A 23307-nucleotide genomic window follows, 5' to 3' on the forward strand; every position below is an offset into this window, starting at 1 on the left:
GTATCCACCCCAAGGTTACCATGGAATCCGTCCAACCGTAACATTTAATTTTATTATACCCTAAACATGCTTTAACTTTATTAAACAGCTTTGTTAATAAAACCGCTCCACATAATTCACCTCTCGGAATAGAGATTTTTCCTTTAACGGGTACCAATTTTGTTTTGGCTGCCACCAATGAAACCTTGTTGTTTATTCGACAGTAAATAACTGCGGCATATGCTTTATTTGATGCATCACAAAATCCATGTAGCTCTAATGTGCTGTCCGGACTAGTTTGCAACCACCTCGGGATCCTTATTTTAGAAATACTTAGTTCTATTTCTTCTTTAAATTGCTTCCATTTTTTCAAAATAGAAGTAGGGATTTGATCATCCCACTTAATGTTTTGCTTCCATACTTCTTGAAAAATTATTTTCATAGCTGTAATTGCAGGAGCTAACCAACCCAGTGGGTCAAACAGCTTCGATATATCTGATAGAAGCGCTCTTTTGGTCGTCTTATTCGAGAAATCAAATGACGATTGAAACATAAAGCAGTCTTCTTTCGGGTTCCAGTATACCCCTAATGTTTTTGAAATAAGATCTCCTTTAAACGTAAATATTTGCTGGTTTTGATCTCGGTTAATTTTTTCCGAAATCTCTTTCAGTATTCTTGGTTCATTGGAAGCCCATTTTCTTAAAGTAAAACCCCCTGACTGCAACAAATCCTGTAACTCCGTTACCATGCTGCATCCTTCTTCTATAGAATGGGCCCCATATATTAAGTCATCTGTATAAAATGCCTGCTCTGTGATTTCCGCTGCCCGTGGAAACCGAGGTCTTTCATCCATAGCTAGCTGTTTTAAAGTCATCATGGCTAAAAAGGGCGCCGCTTTTGTGCCATACGTTACGGTTGTCAATTCATATTCCTGTAACGGTCGACCTTGTGAATTTCGCCAAATAATTCTTTGCATTTTCCGATCGCACTCAAAAATGTCAATATTTCTAAACATTTTCTCCACGTCTGCGGTGTATACATATCGGAATCTTCTCCACTTTAATATAAGGGATTGTAAGTCTTGTTGTAGGTTGGGACCTGTATACATTACGTCGTTTAAACTAAGTCCCGTTGATGTCTTTGCTGATCCATTGAATACAACACGCAGCTTTGTAGTTTCCGAATGTTCCCGGGTAACACAATGATGAGGTAAGTAATACCCAATCTCCGGACCCTTGTTTTCTATGAAAGACATATGCCCTAAGTCTTTATACTCATTTATAAAATCCTTATATTGCCTTGCAGTTTTTGGCTGTTTCGCTAATTTCCGTTCCAGGCTGTGAAATTGTGCTACCGCCATTGGTTTGGACAGACCTAAACTTTCCTTAAAATTATCTTTTAGCGGAAGTCGAACCTTGTACTTTCCATTTGCTTGGCGCAGTGTTGTTTTCTTATACAACTCAAGACAATATTGGTCTTCAGAGGACACGACGGATGGGGACTCTTCAATGTCTTCTATTTCCCAAAATTTCTGTAAATCTTCAGTGTTATTTAGTATTATGTTGCATTGATATGACTTAAGTTTTCCACATAAGATCCATCCAAATCGTGTCTGTTGTGCTATTGGTTGTGAAAGATTTTCCCCTCTTAATATTCCACTCATCATAATTTGGGCGTAGACATCGGCCCCAAATAATATGTCTACTTGACTACTTCTGTTAAATTCGGGATCTGCCAATTCGATGTCTTTGATATATGGCCATGACGGCATATTAAAGGAGTTATTTGGCAATTTGTGTACTAAATTATTCATGATAAAAACTCTTGTTTTTAGTGTATAGTTAGTATGGATAGAAGTACAGGTCAATGTAACCTGACCCTTGATTCGTTGTGTGTTTTCCCCCACTCCTGAGATAACACCATTGCAGCCTTCCCTCTTTAGTTTCAACAACTGTGCTGCCTTTTCGCTAATTATTGATATTTGAGACCCCTGGTCAATAAGTGCGCGCATGAGGTAAGGCTTTCCATTAACCCCTAACACTTTAATTTTTGCGGTAGCTAAGAGGACTTCTGAAAAATCCTTAGATGCCGTATGTACCCTTTTTGAATGCTCCCTCGTATAATTACTATTTTGATATTGAAGCCTGTTTGTAGACGGGCGATTAGGTGAATTCGAACTATTTAATGCATTATGTAACCTTGTATTATGCTTCTGATAACAAACTCTGCATCTGATTTGTGAAACACAATCCTTGACATCGTGGTCACATAAACAATTAGTACATATCTGTAATGCTAAAACTGTATCAAGCCTTTCTCTATGATTCATAGCTATAAAAGATTTACAATTAAACGTGACATGATTAGCTGTTTTGCATATTTTACAGTACGTGTTTTTAACAATATTGTCATGGCCTCGATTACTCACTTGCGATGACACGAATTTATTGTTGATCGGCTTATTATTAGACCGATATTGATGTTTTGTAACAAGACTCTGCTGAGGTTTGTTGCTTGTTGTTTCCAAGGCAGTAAATGTTTTTTCCAGGAAATCAATTAAATCTTTAAGCACTGGTAACTCTTTTGGATGCTTTAGTGATGCAATATATGCTTGATAGGTGTCGTAATCTAGTTTTTGAGACAGAATATGAACTATAATGGTATCCCAATGCTCTACACAAATCCCCAAATTTTTGAGCCCATTCAAGCATTCCAAAGTGACATCGTGAAGTCTTTTAATTTGCCCCAGGTTGTCCTTTTCAATCTTTGGAAGCTGCATAAAACTATTTAGATACGATGTTAAAATATGTTTTTTGTTGTCATATCTATTTGTGATAATTTTCCAACATGCGTCATAATTCTCGTTGCTAACTTGCAATTGATTTATAAGCCTCTCTGGTTCCTCTCTTAATTTTGATTTTAAATATTGCATTTTTTCTGCGTTAGAGAGGGTTGAATTTTTGTGGATAACTTGTTCAAATAAGTCCCGGAATGATACCCATTTTTCAAAACTGCCGTTAAATATAGGTATTTCTATACGGGGAGTTAATTTTTCATTTGGAGTGATAGAGTGCAATTTGTTATTTATCTCCTTCCTTTTGCGCCTATATATGGCTCCCTGTTCGTAATATTTTTCTTGATATTCGGGGAAAGTTCCCGCGAGCTCGGCGTCTATTTCTATGTGATTATTATAAATCGCGTCCCAACGCGACCTCATTTCCTCTAATTCTGCCACGAGTTCCCATTTTTCCGTAATGGAGTCTATATCACATTCAATTGAACGGTGATCGGAGGACCTAAAAAATGCCTCCTGCTTGCAGAGCAGATCCTTAATCCTTTGGGAATACCCCTTCTGCTTGATAGTATTAATACCAAACCCTTGTTGTTGCTGGGCCGATTCTTGTCTTTCAGACGTTCCTTGCTCCTCGAACTCGCTAACGCTAGTGCTGGCCTTAGGCTTTTCCATTCTTAGTAAAATGTCCTGGTAGGCCTGACTCAATGTTTCCTTTATTGAGTGGTATGATCCCTGGCTTTGTTCATATTCCATTTCCTGAAAGTACTTATGATCCTGGCTATATTCTATAAGCATACGGTCATGGTTGCATTGAAATTTGTTCCATAATTCCTCCAAATGCAACAGTCGACTTTGAAAGTAGTCGGGATTTCTTTTTCTATCTGCTCCGTCCTTTTTGTAGTTATTTGTTAATTTCTGAATATCCCCCCATACTCTTAGTTGGTCTTGGTATAATTTATCCATAATGATTTATTGTATCCAATAAGATGCCCCAGTCAACAATAAATGTTGTTTAAAAGTGCTGTATAACGTGCCCCTATTCGAAAGGGATTGCAGTTATTATGCTATAAATCTAATATTTATCAAATTTTATGCGCTCAAACAATTGGAAAGGACTTACTGTACCGACCGCTGTCGCTTGCCTCTCTATGTTGCGCTTGACGTCCGTCGCCTTGTTCTCGGTTGAAAGGACGCCGATATATATTGATCCGTCTGGATTCTTGAAAAAGTTGGGAGAGGGCTTACTGCAGTTTACCTCTCTCCGTTGAAGATTGACGTCCGTCGCCTTGTTCTAGGTTGAAAGGACGCCGATATATTTGGACTAGTCTGGATCCTTGAAAACGTTGCTCTCCTCTTTTCTATTGATGCGGATGATGGTATTTGATTTGCTTGATGACCCAACGAACCAGCAGTGGGATGTTTTTCCACGGCGCCGATCTTCAGGAAAACGGAGTAAAACGCGAACGCGATCAACTGAACGCGAAAGACCCGCTATTCCCGGATAGCTCGAAGGACCAAAGTGTACGGTTCCTGGGTCAACGGGATGCTTCAAATAATAGAGATTTATTGATTTACTCTATATTTACCACTCGCGTGTTACAATAGAATATGAGCGAAATAATGACGTGCTAATTGCTATATACCGAATGAATACAATTTAACAGTCAAAGAGAGTGCCTACGTCTGGCTATGCTCTCGGGGTGTAACTCCGACGATTTGGGAAATCGTCACGCTTATAACTGATCGAAATGTACATCCATGGCACGTACAAACATAGGAATTTGTCAAGCTTGTAAACGAGCAAGAATGTACGAACCTTGGCACGTACATAGGGATCATCACGCTTATAATTCTAAGATAGCCTGAGTGAGCAAAATGTACAGCTTTGGCTCGTACACAAACATTAATGCCTGAGTCCCATTGGTATTTGGTTAGTAACCTAAGCGATATTACATAATGAAAACGCAATTTACGCCCTAACCTGTAATATAATTAGAACCCAGCTCGAACAACATCCCATTCACCGATACCAATGAATAAAACATACGCTAATTAATGAAAACGACAAAGGAACAAATACAAAAATGCCACTTAAAACAGTTCACACTTCAGAGGTGTAAAACAAAAGTAATGCAATGCAAAAATGAAATGTACATGAATACAGGAGCGTGAAATTTTAATTAAGCCTCTAAGGTGAGGCACAAAGAGGCATCTAACTTCACGAGTGTCATTTTGTAGGCAATAAAAATGATGGGGTAAGTGAATTGGAGTTCTTTGAATGGGAATGAATGCGGAGAGATAGTGTTGTGCGAGTTTATATTTGTCAGATAACAAGTGACGATCTGGGAAGTTAGAACGAATCGTTTCGTTTGTGATTGGTCAAATGGAATGTTTACGTATCAGTGATGATACACGAGATGTGTAATGACTAAAATTAAAGTATTTTTTTTTCATAATTATTCAAGCACACATTGCTTTAAATATACAAGAACATATGACATCACAAATTTTACACACCTACAGCAATTATATTAGAAAGTATGAACATACAAATTTCAAACTAGCAAGGACAAAATAAAGCACAAGCAGAAAAAGCTAAAACTAAATAGAAATGTAAACCTCATTAAGAGCTTGATACACAAAATAACAGTAATAGGGAGATTGTTAATTTATATGCAACACGCTATGTTTTTATAAATTTAACACTTCTTGGGCAATGTTTGAATTCTAATCCTAGCTCTACAGAGCTTTAAAGAAATCTAACGAAAACCCAACTATGTATCCTAAAATAAAAATTCAAACTATCTATTCAACTGTACACTGTATTGAAAATAATTATGCGTTCTTATGTTTCCATTTTTAAATGTAAATATTTCAGAACAATAGATCTTTTCAATGAATTTAGGTTTCATTCTAAATCCTACCTTTTCAATTCCATATATCCAATAGGTTTTCCTCTTGGCATTTCTCTATATCACAGCCTGTGAATGAATAGCCGGGTTGAATAGAACGCGAATTGAACACTAATTAACCATACCGACCCAACGATGTGTGAAATTAAAAAAAAGCTCTGTACAAACCTACTATTAACATATACGTAGTACTATTGGACATTCATCTTTATTACTACTGTAATTTATGTGGTCAAACAAATATACTTTTTACTTAAGATATCTTTTACTTCAGATACTTATCAACTTGGAAATCATTTTATATATCTCCACTGGGTGTAAGTTTTGTTTTATTCCTGTATTTGTTCAGTTTAGATGTACTAAATAGTAAAAACCTTTTCTTCTTTTAGCCTTACTAAGTTTTTCTTACTAACCAAGACATGATCTTTTAATTGTTAATTAATGAATATTATTATTATGGTTTTGTGGAAAATGGAATGTGGACTTCTTTCACTAGTGCGTCACTCCAGCAAATAAAAAAAAAATATAAAGTCCACTTTAAATAAGTGTCTGTTATTTAAATCGGAAGTTCTTCTGAATGTAAACCCTTCTTGGCTTAATATGCCCGTCACTTTAGATATTATGGCACCTGGGAGGGGGTTGCCAAGATACACCCTGACGTGTGTAATTACCAGCGAGATGAGCAATTTAATGAGGATTAGCCCTTTTAACCGATGTGGTGATTGGCTTTTAATATATGCTGAACTATCGGGGTGTTGCCAGGTGATTAAAAATGATTTAAGTGGGGTAACTTTAATCTGCTGGATGGGGATGTGCTGTGAGGTAAATATTGTTCAAAAACATAGATTAATTTAAGGATAAGGATTCTTGGTAAGGCTACACCGAAATAATATCTATATTTACTGGTTTGATTTTGAAGATGCCATCTAGTAACTTTAAACTATTCTACGTTATAAAAAAATGTTCTGTCGCGATGTACAAAACAAATGTTTCATTCAATCATATTATTTAAAAAAAGTGTTATTTATGTTTATTAGTCATTTATTATTTGTTGAATAGGTAAGTCACGCCTTAAAGACCTTTATCTAAAATCTTCATCATCATCAATTATTTATCATTTAAAGACCCAGTATCTTCGTAAAGGATTAAAAATCATGTCCAACTTTTAAACAGTTTTTGCAAGTAAGTTAGTAATCCATTTTACACGAATTTTTGAAATTTAACAACCAGACCTGCATCAACAACCATTATTTGAAGTATAATAAATGCATGGTCACTTCATTTATATGCAGTACCGCAGTGAATATCAATCAAATCAATAAAATTATATTACTGATTGTCTGGGAGGATGTCCTCATATTGTTTGTATATTACTCGTATATTATATAGTCATGTGTTTAACTTGTAATTAAATTTATTTTATTTATTGTATACATAATAAAAAAAGCTTCCAATAGTGTGTTGGAAACTGGTGTTGTTAATGTGTCTGCATATTTTTTTTTAAAAACCATATATTTTCTTTTAAACAATATATTAATTTTCTGGTTGAATACAATAATTTAACGTTATACTTTATAGTTTTATTTGAAAACTATTTTAATGTTACGTGATTTATAAAGTAAACCTTTTTTTTACTTTAATGATTTTGCCGCGTGTTTTATTTTTAAAATCCACATTTTACTTCATTACAAAAAACCACATCAAATCCTTTATCGTAAGTTATTACGTATCTCATATTAAATGAAATAATTAATTGACTGGGAAATTTACTACAAATGGTCAGCCAAAGTACCAATAAAAAGCCAAAGCAATTAAAAAACCTATTATCTTTTAACAATCTACCTATATACCGATCAGACATAAGTATTCAAGTGACGTAACCATTGTCTGTAATGGCTATACCATGAGTAGAATATTGGACGTAGTTCGTTACGTCAATCGGTTAAGGAAAATTTGCTAAATAATTCTTTGAAATTGGTGACGAAATTTTTTCTTTTACGATACCTGATACTATTATCTGTTTACTACGAATTCCAAACGGGCACATCGTTTTTAATTCGGAATTCACATGAAAAATAAGGAACAAACTAGTATGCGGAGTGTAACCCGTAGGTACACCTTTAAATAAAACGAAACTTTAGCTATCTTAAGTAAAAAAATGATCATGTATTTTATCCTGGAAATTTATATCTGAACAGATATGAAATTAGCTGTCATTGTCGTTATTATTAATAACATAATTGGTCGGTGTCATTATAATTAATCACATAAGTATATACATTAATAGCACGTCCTTATATAGTCCGCAGTCCGCAGAAAGGCACAAAGTTAGTAGAATCCATGAATTATTGTTATAAGTTCAAGTTAGCAGCAATTTTTCTTTATAATTGTTATTTTTGGTACATTAAAACCTATCATATTGACTTACCAAATTATTGAGATCAGCATTAATATCTTCGATGTTATTCGCCGGACCATTATGCTCCCCTGACACAGAACAGAGGATTCGTTTCCTGTGCCCCGGCTTGTTTATCTCCAATACCGCAGTCAGTTCCACTTCCCATATCCTCCTAACTCGGTCCATATCTACATACAAATGCTTTCTAAAAGTCTCACTATATTGTTCTAAGTTAATGTTCCGTAACCATTCGTCCACAGAGCCATATTGATTTTTTATTACATTATTGTTATGATTATTGCTTATTTCTGTAATCTTAAGAGGTAACTGTTTCGATGATTCTAGAATTTTTTGTCTATCGTTCTCTTCTATTCCCATTTCTCGTAGGTCGTTCTCGTCCAGGATTCCGTTCTGGAAATTATATCGTGTTAATACGTAAACGAATTCTAATCGCACAATACTGATAAAATTAACGTTTATTTATTGGAATGTATGAAAGATAAAAATAATACAATATTAAAATGTTCTCGTAGCTGACGACTATATGACAATAATGTTTTTTCGGGAATAATAATCACCTGCTTAAAATGATTGATGGCTTTATGATTTCGTGTATATAAATCTCTTCCCTATGGGTATGGAAATAAAAAGACTATCTCTAGGTAGAATACTTACGACAAATTCAATATCATCATATCCACTATCTATGAATAAGGGTTCATAGTCATGCAGACCCAAACCAGACAGCCAAAGACCGAGGCTCGACGCCACTGACGGACTAAGACTGGACTCGGAACAACTGAGACCGAGGCGGTTCGTGAACTCCTGTTCAAGTTCTGAGACGAAGACGGATTCACGAACAAGTTTGCTCCCGAATGAGGCCATTATCTCGGAGATTTTTGCCCATTCCTCCTGCGGGATTATAAAAATAAAAAAGAAAATGTAAACGTGGAGTAATTCATGCCCAAAGTAACGAACGGTCGGTACTTTTATTTAAGTTTTTTTTTTACGTAATGTAGAGGGGCATGCCGACACAAAATTGTTTATTTCTGATTTGGTTGATACGCGTGCATGACTTTGTACATTTAGTAAAAAAATAGAATGATTTACATAGATGTCTGTTTCGGGCTATAGGTAATAAGAAAATTTTGTTTACCGAAACGATTTAAAAAAGGAGGAAAGTGCTACCAGTTCTCAATAAGGTACTCCCACATAAGTACTAAGTAGTAATACATTCTGAATATTTACTGGCTATCGAAAACATACATCATGTTCAAATAGAAAGTTTGAAGTGAGTTGCAACGGCCTAGAGAAAACATTGAAAAAGTTTCATCAGCCCTTGTTAATTATTTTTTTTAAATATAGAACACGGTGAAAACTGGCAGATGATGTTAAGCGATGGACATTCGCCAAAATGCTCGCAAGTGTGTAGTACGCTCTTTTCGTGAAAGACACTAATTCGTTGTTGTACCAAACGTTACTCTTTTAAGAGGTAAAATACTAGTTTTCTGTTCTTTTAGTTTAGTACTATCTTTTGTCGTTTTAGTTAGACATTTTTAAACTGTATTTTTTAATGCTTTAAGAAAATGTAATACTTTATATTTATTGTGATCACCATAATTGTTGCCCAACAACAAGATCACAACTTTTCACCTGTTATATAATATATCTTCAATGAATACATACATCAGGCACTACAGTAAGCGTAAGGATAATCATGCAAAATAAAATGACAAACTTGCACCTGCAGATACCACCTGACAGTTTATAAACACCTGCCTACCTGCACCCAAAGGGGAATGAACATTTGTTATTCAAAACTCCATCATTGTAGTTTACAACACTATACACAAAATACTTTACGTTCAACGCAGAAGCATGTTACAAAATTTCTCTGTTTTTATGTATTCTATATTTCTATTTTTCGTTTTATTTAAAGTATTTCAAGAGTTTTTAACATTTATTTATGGCCAAATTTTAACTAAAAATAAAATACAATTTAGCTATTTACAAAATTGACAGTAAACCTCCTGATATCCTCTAATCTTTTCCAAGTACATTTTTAAATCTCAGTATATTACCCCCATACGCTTCACAAATAGGTCGCTCTCAGGTGCAGACTCGAGAAACCCATTAAGCAGCGAGAGTAACTGACGTCCCATTCGCTTGTTGACGCTGGACAGTGCGAGCCGAACGCACAGCAAAAGTAGCAGCAAACATAAATTGATTTAAGCAAAAACATCACTTAACCACGTACTAGCACTGACACAACCTTTCACCCCAAAACAACGGTGCAAATTAAGCATTAAACACACTTTAGAAGTATGTCAGGGTAGCAGTATCTATACCCTTGAATTTGCAGTTTTACACGAATATATTATCATAAATATATAGGTCGCAACACCATTATTTGATGTAAGTACGTAAATTTACAATCTCACTACATATTAATATAACATTTTACGAGATTAATTAATACAATGAATACAATACAAGACAATAGCATTGAATAATATCATTACTATTTAAAGATTTTTTTCTTCTCTCTCAGCCAGCCTAAATCAATTTTTTTAAACTTTTATATCAATGTTGATTAATGTTTGAAAACTTTACATTTGAGATTTGATTGTACTTGCTTTGCTTATTAATATGAGTGATATAAAAATTACTCAAACCATTTCTAGTTCGGAATAGATTACGTTTTATATTTATTTATTAATGAACACAATTCAAATAAAAAATTGGCCAAAACAGATTTGTTTTAATGTATAATAATAAAAAAAAATATTATGGCTACATTTCAATTGTCATCGAAGATATACCATTCGAACAGATACGGACTCATACAATGTGTCATGAATACAACACAGTGTCATTTAAGATTGTGCATCACGGTGCATGAAAACAGTAATATCAAGTTCAAAAGTAAATTAGCTTGTTAAACAAAATTATGAAATAGTCTCCGCCCCATTATGCATATATCTTTATAACCGCAGGTGTTCAGACCGTTGAGCACTAATTCCAGCATTTCCGCTCTTTGTCATTTCATGGTATGAACATAAATTGCATTAGTATTCAACTGTGAAGACCTCCTCTTTAATAACGTTAGACACAGCTCAAGGCCATGCGAAATTACTTAAACACATTTGGTTAACGTGACAATCGCCATTCTGCAGTATCGTTATACATTTTTACGTTATTTGTCTATTTAATAATAAGTTCTGTCTCGTATGTCTAAATGCAATACATGTTTGGTATACGGGAATCATATTTACCGCGATGTCTTGACTTGACTTGACAAAAATTTGATATCGTACCTGCTCATCAAATGGGCTGAGTATTGAGAGAGATTTGTCGCCACTGTGACTTGAGCTTGTTGTATTACTCCTTCTTCTAACTTCCTCCTCCGTACCATTGAAGCTTCTGTCCACCTGAATAATAACAATTGAATAGTGATTGTTATAACAAGTTTGGAGGTTAAAGCAAGTGTATAGATTAGTCTTGTCTGTGTAGTGTTTAGTTTTGTCTTAATAACTGTGTATAACATGTATTTTTGCACTTCTTGCATATCTTATGTAATTACAACTTTTTTTTTCTTTACTCACAGTGATTGCCTAAAAGAGATGTCTCGAAAGCGATAAGGCCGCCAGTTGCCCTCCTTTTGATTGATTTATGTTATTTTTTTATATTGTAATGTAATGAAGTGTTAATAAATAAAATGAAATAGATTAAAAAGATTTCTTATTTTTTTACGTAGAATCGATGATTAACATGTGTACAAACTAGTTGAGTCCGTCCACAATTGTTTGAAACAATTCGCGACTACATCAGTTACTAAACTTCTATTTAAATTTCGAGTAGTTGCGAAACATTTCTGTACCATAGAGGAAAGTCTTCAAGTAACTTGTGCACAGACTAAAGTAATAGTTACCTGTCCATTGCTGCTGTTAGTGTTGACATTAGTAGGCTCTGTGGGTGACGCGTCGTACACTGACTTGAGTTTCCGTAATGTCTTCGGCCGTTCCGCGGGCGTCGGTCGTAGGCCTATTCCGTCGAGGGTGGTGGTGGAGCCTTTGAAGAGGCCTGTTAATAATGGTTTATATAAATCACATAGCATTAGATAGGATTTATATAAAAATACATTATCCCCTAAATACATTATTATCCCAAATTCACTAAACCAAAAGCTCCTGTAATAATATAACGAGCAACAATTAACAGCAAACTTTCAGTTAGTTTATGAAATAATTATTTAAAGCCATATTGAGTAGATAAATTGGTAATGTTAGGAGGCAACATCGACTGCCGTTATCTTTAGCGAAAATTAACCTCTAGAGGGGCACAGACGACACAATGTATAAATATTAATGAACTGCATAGATCAGTCCTATACTGGAAGAAAAAGTTAGTATTGTTGTAAATTTTTCAATACTGTTTAATGTTGTTTTTGCTATGAATATGTATTTGTTTTGTATTTGATTTTTATGTATATAGTTCTCTTTGGAGTAATCTGTAATGGTAGCTTATTTTGTTAAATAAATAAATGTTTATAACCCATCAAAACCGAAATTAAATCAATAAAAAAACCACATTTGAATGTAAACTAAGAAACAAAGTACACACCGAAGCCAATAAATGAATTCTCCAAAGACAGATAAGTTTCAGATTTTTTTGTAAATGTAGGTTAATCACATTGATTTGCAAGGTTATGTTTTTATGACCAGTTAGACAAAAAAATAGAAATCGCTTTAAGGTCGTAACTAACTTTCATTTAACAATAAATTAATATTAATTTTATTAATGTGCATAAATTATTCATTTTGATATTGAGAAATATTGGACCTCTAGGAAAAGGAAACGTAGGAAGACCACAAAAGCCATGGGCTGACGACATCATAAAGGTTTTTGGGGAGAAATGGATGAAGGATGCTAAGAACAGATCCAAATGGAAAGTTCAGCCGGAGGCCTTTACCCAAGGGAAATGCAGATCACGACGTAATGGAAATTACAATAACTAGAGAAGTTGGCGCAAGCGTAGGATTGGCCTAGTCTTCACAATTAGGTTGTTCAAACCCCGGCTGTGCACCAATAGACTTTCTTCCTATATGCGCATTTACATTCGCTCGATCAGTAAAGGAAAACATCGTGACGGAACCTTGCCTTAGACCCAAAAAGTTGACGGCGTGTGTCAGGCAGGCTGATTACCTACTTACCTATGAGATATACAAACGACCATCAAACAGATACGGAAATCTGAGGGCCAGAACTAGAACGGTTGTAGCGCCATTGATTTTTTAAAAAAAAGAAAATATGATATGATAATATAATTAGTACTCAATTGTTTGATATTTTCGTTTAAGTTACAAAATATTTTTGATAGTAAGGTAACATAAGAGTCTTTAGACCGAATATTCTCACAGTCACTTGATATCAACAAGTTCCTTTGTTCAAGAGCCGGATACATATACAATTTGAATCAATTTGAGCTTAATAAACATTGACTCCCTGTCTTCTATAGTTATTTAGTATATCGTATATGACCACAATTCGGTGTTTCCCAGCCTTTTTAGTGTCCCCACTTTAGCCTTTCTAAAATTCTTATAGAACTATGTAACACAATAAATACTTTTTATTACTATATGTAACAGATATTGTATGACCAGGCACTCGCATTCTACCAGGCATAAAAGACGCAGTAGAAGATGGCCAAATCGTCTATGGGCTGATTAGGGGTAATCTTCTAGAAGACATCTGTCATAAACATTTTTTTTAATGGGACAAGGCAAGCCAGCGATCGGATCACTTTGAAGTGTGTAGTGAGCACTATAAAGTGATAAGCGACGCCCAGGTACCGCCGGTAGATAGCGGGAGTATTGCCGATTTCTCAGTGAATGCTATGCTCTCTTCTTGATAATGCTGGACTATTTAAAAGAAAGGTCATATTGACAATGAGAATATAAATATCATAACAGTATGATATAGTTAACAATGTACCATTGTTACACAATCGTTGATTTACCGATTTTATAAACTATTTCACGAGTACAGATTTTGACTAGGTGATGAAGTGAATGATGTGATACGGTACAGTAGAGCAGTGTTGGTATACTGGCTTCAGGGACTCTCATCCCTGAGGTCGTAGGTTAGTTCTCTTGCTGCGCACCAGGCAACATTATTTGTGCGCGTTTAATATCGTGAGTAATGTCGTGCCTTAGACCCAAAAAGTCGACGACTTATCTTAGGCACAGAAGGCACTTGCGCATTTTAAAAACAAATGATCACGAAAGATATAGACATCTAAGACCCAGCCTTAAAAGGTATTTTAAACAGAATAGATGAACAGAATAGTGATATAAAAAATACCATTCGGAAAACATATAATAGTAGTATATATTATAGCTTAAAATAAATGCTATAAGGAGCTTTTGTATAACTGACAAATTCAAAAATTGTGATTATAACAAATCTACTGAAAAAAAAAGTCTTAAATTATACAAGATTAAATAAAATCGGTATCAAATACAAATAAGATAAACCTATCGATAGATAACTAAGCCAATGTCACTATCATATATTTTTATACATTATAAATATTTAACGATGTCTAAGTAGGTTGAGTGAGTCATTATTACGCTTCAAGTAAACGTGAAATTGATCATAATATGATGTCATAAATTTGCCTCTAATTTAAAGACCAAAACAGTTTGAAATTAAGTTCAAAAAAAAATTTTTTTTCACTTTCTATTGCTTTGTTTCTCAACATAGCAAATATATGTTCCCTCTGATTTCTTAGTAAGTTACAATATAAATAATATATATATATGAGATAGTATTGCATTGTAAATTGTAATTCACGAACCGTAAGATACGCTTTTATATTTTATTTTAGATTGAGTTTGATAATTGTATAATACAATTTAACTAAGTAACATAACAACAGATTTTTTTTCCTTACTTACGTGAAAGAGATCGTTTGTTAGCCGCCCATTGCATCCTATCGCATCTCAAATAATGTATGTTGCTTGTTTTCATATGCAACATATATATAATTCGAATTCTACAGAAATTTTGTATCCATTGAGTTTAATGTACATCATATATAACATGTTGATTGTGTTATATATCATATATATAACACAATCAACAAATACCGATATTTTAATAAATATACTTGTTTCATACAATTAGTATTACTCACAATTTCCCATCGGTATAATCATTAAGAGCTCCTGAATCGTTTAAAGCCATCGTTTTTTGAACGTCACTTCACTCATCACACACGCTTATGACACATGACACAATAGACATATGAGTTTATAAGTACTAGAATTTCAGACGCTCGCCCGATTAGAGGCGCGCAGAGCAACTGGGCAATACGAACCGCAAGTGTTTGTTTGATAAAACACATCAGGGCTTGTAGATTGCGAAAATAAAATTGCAGGCAGCATAAAGCAGTAGATTTGAAACAAGCTGTAGATTTAAAAAGGAAATATTAACCTATTTTAAAGATATTAGCTATTTTTTAGCTAGTAGATTTTAAATTGTATTATGTGATTTCGCATTTAAATAGAAACGTAGTACAACGGTATATGTACAGTTGTTTGTATATACGACATCAATTCTTTGAAACCAATCTACTTGTACCCTTATACAATAAGTTAATACATATATAGGTATCGACAAGATAAAGCCAAAAATTAAAAAAAAACTGAGGTGTTTTAATATGTCTTCATATACGTAGTGACAGTCGATATAATTTGTACGACTTTCGTTTCGTTTGTACCTTTTTTTAATGAAGATTACGTAGATAAACAAAGCAATAACAATGTCTACATATTACATGAAAATTTGATTTCTAGTATTTTAAAAGTGTCTTTAATTAATTAATATAATTTCCCATTTTCACACACATTTCAGATATTTTTTTTAAACAGGTATATTTTTTTTAATACAGTAAGTCTACTGCAATCACAGTAAGTCGCGCAGTCACATGTTTAATCAGAATCAATTGTTTCAATTTTTAGCAAGACGATTGACCTGTGTGAACGACAGTCGCGAACTAATTTCTTTTGAAAATAAAGTAAAGATAAGAAACCTTTTAAAAGGCTTTTAGTTTAAAGGAAACTACTTATTTTTGTCTTGAGCTTTTAACAATCAACAAACATATTAGTAAAAAAGATAGTTCAGTATTCAAATTAAGAAGGGTTTTGTAACAGTTTTTATCTCATACCAAAACGAGACTAACTATAACTCACATCAAAGTACAATATTTTTTATGTACGGGAGTCAGACTAAGCGCAAAGCACCATTTCTAAAAGGATTAAGCGTGACTTGAACCAGTTTGGCATTTCTTATTTATTTATTAACACTACGTTACATTACAATATAAAAAAATGAACTTAATTAAATCAAAAGGAGGTCAACTGGCGGCCTTATCGCTTTCGAGCGATCTCTTCCAGGCAAGTAAGTAAGTAAAGAAAAAAAAATAGTAATAATATGCCATACACTGCGAACAGATTCGTAACGGTGAACTACACTTCCAATGCTAGTTACTACTAGTAGTTTTTATTAATAATATCGGACGTCGAGTCAGAATACGAAATTCCACATGTTCTGAGTGATTTTTAAGACAGTTTTTGCCGAGCACACTATGTAGAACCAGCTGCCCACCTATTCCCAAACCAATTCGACTTAGGGTCCTTTAGGAGAAGAGCGTGCACTTTCTTGAAAAGCCTTAACATCATGTGCCTCCTCATCAGGTGCCAGTTTGCCACCGTTTCATGAAAAAATCCTCATTCGCTTAACAATGCAGATTACCAGGTACCAGATAGGCTGTATCTTGTCTAGTATCACTAATGCATTATTAACTCATCAATTTGCGCGTGTAAGTTCAATAAAAATATTTTAAATAGTCTCTTGTGTGCCATTCATTACCTCTACGTAATGGCGTGAGAACTTAAAGAAAACTATGATTAACGAGGCGTAATTCGAACTACATTAACGTATGTAAATTTTGAACTAGATAATGTTGAATCGTAATTTAAGCTCTATCTACATAGAAATAAGGCTTTCGTTAAGGGCCGTTAACACCTGTCGTCTTGATAAGCGTTTCTCGCCTTTGCTTCAAGATTAATGAACAGATTTGTCTAACTTTAAATATTTCAACTTTTCCAAGTACATATTGTGTATAATTATATATCAGCCGCCTGCGTGGATAAAATACATAAAAGAGGTATAGTCCTAGGTTTGATTCCGAATGTAATACTAATTGGTTTGTGCAGGGACCTCCTTAAAAATGCCCAACGGACTTGTAGATGTATCTGCCCCATTAACATGTATAATAATCTCTGGACATGAAATGCCTATATATTTTATTTTTTTAAGTTTCATGTTCTTATTTTTATCTAAACAACTGCGGTTCACATTTGTGTGCGATACAGAAGCATATGGTGGCGATTATCTACAAGCTATTTAAGGATTTAATCCACTAGAAAATATATAGAAACTCATTGAATGCATTTAAAGTAGAATGGAGCTTGAATCAGAAAACGTATGTTAGTATTAATATACTTTGTTATATATGTTTAATCAGTTCTAGTATTTAAAATAGTAAACACAACATCGATTGTCATTTGTCAAGTTTGACGTTGACATTGACAGATGTCACCTCTTACCGCCTAGTATAAGCTTTTCACGTGCGGTTTTTATATATATGATAGATCGTAGGATCAAATAAATATATAAAAAATATCATATACTTGGCATAGCTTTTAGTAATGAGCAGCATTTAAACGAAGCATGTGTCTCGCTGCCAAGGCCAGTGTTGTTCGGTATTTGAGAGATAAGATCCTTCCTCGAATACACTTCAACCCTTTAACTATACAAGCTTACTTCATTATTTTAATAGATTTATGAATCAAGTATTTTTTGAATTACCCGCGAACTTTTAAAGCTTTCTTAACTACCCTCTAGTATCAATAAGCTTTATTGTTTATTTAACATCTATCTAGCAAAATTTATTTGAATAACTTCAATTATAGTTTATCTTTAAGATCTTTATACAAATTTTCCAATGGAAATTAAAATTAACCCAAGGTTAAAGAAAATATGTCCTTAAATTGATATCTTAAAAAGTAAAAAACGCATAAAAACAAGATAACGCAACCCCAAATGTAACCCTATACGACAAAGTTTTTTTAACACCAAACTTTGTTACAGATAAACTAACGAACAGTAAGGCATCTTAAATCCCTTGGAATAAAGTTTAAAGCTCCATACTTTTATAAGAAAATTAAGCTATCAGAACGTAATGAAACCTAATAGTTCTCGTGTGGTTTTAAATACTTTTATTTGGGTAAAAAATGTAACATGTGGCTTGGATGTTATTTTTGTTATGGATTTTAATTATTCTGTATTAAAGAAAATGCCTACGTACACAGCCTATGTACGTATACAGACTTCTTGACAGAACAGGAAAAATACGCCCAAAGAGAAGTAATCCTTTTGAGTTATTTATCCTAGTGTAATAATGAATATAAGTGCAAGTGCGGTATCTCGGACCTACGAGCTTAGTATCAAAACATTATAAAATACTAAGTCTATTAATGAACATGACCGTAGTTTAAGCTATTCACTAGTATTGTAGAATAAGTTAGATTGTAATTCATGTAAAGTCGCAGTATCTTTTAAAAACTTTATTGTAGAATAAAAATACAATAATAAATAGGGAACTAAAGAATACAATTCGTTCAAAAGAACTTTACGAGAATAGATAAGATAGAAAAACAAGCGCGGAGTTTCCTCATTATTTATGTACTCATATGTCTCTTTTCAATACAGTGTAAACATTATTGGATAGAAAGAGGCGAAAGAGGACTATAGTTAAAATACTGATTTAGTGGTGACGAATCAGAGGGTTAAATTTTATTTAAGTATTGGAACAAATGTTGAGCTAAGGAAACTAAGGAAAAGCTTAGAAATCAAAAATAAGGACATTTTTAAAAATTTAAGAGATTCAGATAAGATAAGTATCTATTTTGGTGCCACTATTTGCACTTTTGCTTGCCTTTATATTCTCTCTACAATCTACATCTATGAAACGTTACATTCTATGATAAACTCCTTAGAGAATCTATAAAGTCTTTAGTCATTAACAAATACACCAAATATCGTCTTCATAATATAGTTTGTCAACACTTTTCACACACATTTTTATTTAATATATTGTCTTTGAATTTTTATGGTGAAGCGTATCCATAAAACATATACAGGCTACAACTCTGAGATAGAATTCGAAAGCGAACCCGAGGGCCTCTTTAATGCGGTCGTATTGTTACGTACCCAAGGTAGTGTTAATGGGTATACCTACCTCAGAGAGTGAGTCGAGTACACCATACGCCTGTTGCTTTTACTACGGGACATTTGCAACTCTTTGTTAAAAAAGTGTGATATTGACAGAAAAAAAATAAGACAGGTTTAGTGTTTCTGATGATAAGATAAAGAGAATTGTTACAATGGACGGAAGAATGACAAGGAAAAATTTCCCGTCATGATGATTAATACGAAATTGCAACATAACCTTCATAACGGTGCAATGTTATTGATATTGTTACTTGCGAATATGCTTTTGCACTGCTATATATATATGATAATGCAGCATTTGAAGTTGACATCGGTGTCGTTGTGAAATATTTAGAATTCTGTATATTAAACAACAAACATATATTGTCAAGATATATTATCAAAAAATATGAATGCAATCGTTATCGTTTTTACCAAAAATGAGTAATCTATGACACACAGTATACGTCATTCACAGGTAAATTATATACAGAAGTGTTGGCCTAGTGTTTTGAGGGTGCGAATCTCCTCTATGAGTTCGTAGGTTCGATCCCCAGCTGTACAAAAATTTACTTATTTGAGCGTATAGACTCGCTTATTAGTTGAAAGTTGTTTTCCTTCAACGCAAATAGACGACGGCGTGTGTCGGGAACAGTAGATCGCCTACTTTCCTATTTAGAGAAAAAAATACCACGAAATACATACAGAGAGTAAATATGAAATGTTAAATTAGTTGTATGTTACGTTATAAAATTAATAAAAATCTTTTTCCATTAGAATGTTTCCTTATCTCCTATACATATATATTTCCAACATAAATAATAACATATGCGAAGCCAGTAGAGAATAGAAGAAAATTATGATTATTATGTTACATTCGTATGTAACATAATACGGAAATGTTTATTACATTAATATAATAAATAAATAAATACTAATGGCCTACTCAACAACCTACTTAGGTCTGGGTCTGATCTGATCACTTATATCTGTATTTGTATCGTAATCATTTTTAATAGACAACTTTCTGTGCCGTCGACTTTTTCGTTCTAAGGAATGGTTTATATTAATATGGTATTTATTTTACAACACAGTTCGTTTATGCTAAACCACTCCTAAGCGTTCATACAATTTTATATGCAGAGAAAATGTATTCAATCGTTCTCTTAAAGAAACCATTCGGTCGAGTTTGTGGTCATGTCAAAAATATAACAAGAGCAACCACAAACCTGTCCAAACATTTTAATGTGAACAAATTCATCTGTTCACCGCGTAATTAATACTTAAGGAGTGGTCTTGTTTATAACGTGATTACTATGGACATATTATATACACAAATATGTACTGGCGGAGTTTCTTTCCTGTACGTTCTACGCCCTTGATTTGGGAACTGTTAGTAAGTTAGAATTTTAATTAAATTTTCTAATTGAATATTGACGATAAAATCAGTGGCGTTATCAATAGCATTCTTTTGATGCTCTAGTAGGTGATCTAATTGAATACACTGACGACTGGGACTTCAACATTTTTTTATATGTAGGCAATTTTAATAGGAGGCAAACGGGCAGGAGGCTCACCTGATGTTAAGTTATACCGCCGCCCATGGACACTCACAATGCCAAAAGGGTCACAAGTGCGTTGCCGGACGGAGTTTTGGTACGCTCTTTTCTTGAAGGACCCTAAGTCGAATTGGTTCGGAAATACATTAGTACGCAGCTGGTTCCACATAGTGGTGGTGCGCGGCAGAAACTGCCTTAGAAAACGCTCAGTTGTGGAACGACGGACGTCGAGGTACGGAAAATGACATGCGCTGGTTTCCTCACAATGTTTCACAAACTTTATCGTACCAGCGAGTTTTAAATGCGCACATAGAAATGTGGATTGGTGCAGAGCTGGCGATCGAACCTACTACCTCAAGCAGAGTCACAGACACAGAGTAATAAATGAATTTTGATTTGATTTGACATAAACATAACATAACTGTATTTATAACATTGTGTCTTTACTCAATTGACTTGTTTTTTAATCTTCTTTTTCGTTTTAAATCTTTTACTTTGTAAAGAAATTCTTTTTTTGTCACTATTCTGTTATAATTGGACATTTTAGTTATTCAATTTTTATATTATATAGACAAAGGTAGTCTGAGGAAAATTTATATCCGAGACTTATGCTTAGGTCTAAATTTGACGATGTCAAAAACTTATTGGAACGACTATTGGAAGTCATACTTAGTGATAAATTACGATTTAAGTGCCTAAGCGCGCTACTTTCAATCCTGAGGTCGCCCGTTCGAACGCCGGCTGTGAATTTTTCAATGAAATGCAATATTCAAAGCATATCGGAATTAGTGTTTTTTTATTATTTACGCATAATACGAGAATGTGTATTTGTTACTACGTTTGTTTATAATATCGATTTAAGGCTGGACTTAAATTATAGTTGCCATAAATGGTGTACAAAGAAGGTTCGATGACATAGGGTCACGTTTCCATTGTTGTCCGATACGAGATTTCGATACGAACTCATTATTTTATTGTACGAATTTGACAGAAATGTTAGGTACATTTCTGTCAAATTCCTATTGATCCGGATAATAATTCTGGTCTCCAATAGCTAAATATGACAAGGAGACATCACTGCCTCTTCGGCACCAACTTCTCTGGTATGACTTATTCTTATAAAGAACTTCGAAATAACAAAGTTTTAGAAAGGTTTTCACATATAGATAAAAAGTCAAAGTCGGACAGAATAGAAAAGCAATATTTCATATATCTTAATACAAAAATACTTTACGAGTCTACGATAGAAATCGTATCAAACAACAATGGAACCACGCAATAAAGTCGTTGCACCAGGCCTGCGCCTGCGCCACCTGCTAACCTTGCACTGACGTCTTCGGCCCCGCTTTCCATATATGGCAGCTTTTAAATGATATAATCTATTTATATTTCTTTTACGTCAACCGGACTGTCTAAAGAAAAAATGAGCTGACACTGGCGACGGACACGAGAAATAGTGGTATGGGACGGATGTCCGATAAAACTTAGCTACTATAGGTATCACGTAACTTCGAGCGATAAAATAATAGCGCTCTTGATGTTTTTGTATGAAATTCCGATGTAGATCTCTCAACATCCGAACTGATATCAGTCAACATTGATCTCGGGAATGCAATCGCTATCGCTTTTGGGTGTCACATCGGAGTAACAATAACGTGCTCATCTAAGGCACACAGGTGTTTAAACCAGGCCATTTGAAATAAAATTTTACTACGAAAAATCTTAAAAAACTCGATCTATTAAAATTTTAACCTAATCTAATTTCGAGTATGCTGGATACACTAATGAGACGAATTATTTTTTAGGAAAATAATCCTTTTATCTGTATGATTGAGACAAACCCGTTCACGTGGCTTGGAACGCATGTGGCTGCTTCCACACTAATTTTTCTCATTTTTCCCTGCGGACTAATTAATCCCAACCATTAATTAACTCATTAATTGATAAATGCGAAAGTTACTGAACCAATTTTGATGAAATTTAGTTTTGGGATAGCTGGTATATAAAATATAATAAACATATATATTGTATAGGAAAGGACTAAAAATACTGCCCAAACCTGCATGAGTGAAGTCACAACCAAAACGGATTTTTCAAAAACTTTTTATCAATAGTCAATACGACTCATGGGAGCTTTTTAACAAATTTACTAAATACATAATGGTCTACATTGTTTTTAGGCTTTTATAATAAAATTGGCGACCACTGTGCTAGAGGCCGGCATTGCGAGCCGGCAATGAGTGTCTATGGCCGGCGAGTCCTCTTAACATGAGATGAGTTTCCTGCCCGATTTCCCCCTGTTATATAAAAAATAGACTTTTATAA

General features: G+C 34.0%; 1 protein-coding gene across 6 annotated transcripts in view; it reads right to left on the reverse strand.

Moving 5' to 3' along the window:
- LOC123716222 (ankyrin repeat and sterile alpha motif domain-containing protein 1B-like) overlaps nucleotides 1–23307 on the reverse strand; it is a 93437-nt gene that overhangs the window by 8194 nt on the left and 61936 nt on the right. For all 6 annotated transcript variants that reach the window (XM_045671876.1, XM_045671885.1, XM_045671891.1 and 3 more), the window contains 4 exons: nucleotides 12015–12166; nucleotides 11401–11514; nucleotides 8759–8995; nucleotides 8114–8494 (listed from right to left, as the gene is read on the reverse strand). In XM_045671876.1, the coding sequence (XP_045527832.1) occupies nucleotides 8114–8494; nucleotides 8759–8995; nucleotides 11401–11514; nucleotides 12015–12166 (884 nt within the window). The remainder of the gene's footprint in view (nucleotides 1–8113; nucleotides 8495–8758; nucleotides 8996–11400; nucleotides 11515–12014; nucleotides 12167–23307) is intronic.

Source organism: Pieris brassicae, chromosome 1, assembly GCF_905147105.1.
Source record: "Pieris brassicae chromosome 1, ilPieBrab1.1, whole genome shotgun sequence".
NCBI classification, from domain to species: Eukaryota; Metazoa; Arthropoda; class Insecta; order Lepidoptera; family Pieridae; genus Pieris; species Pieris brassicae.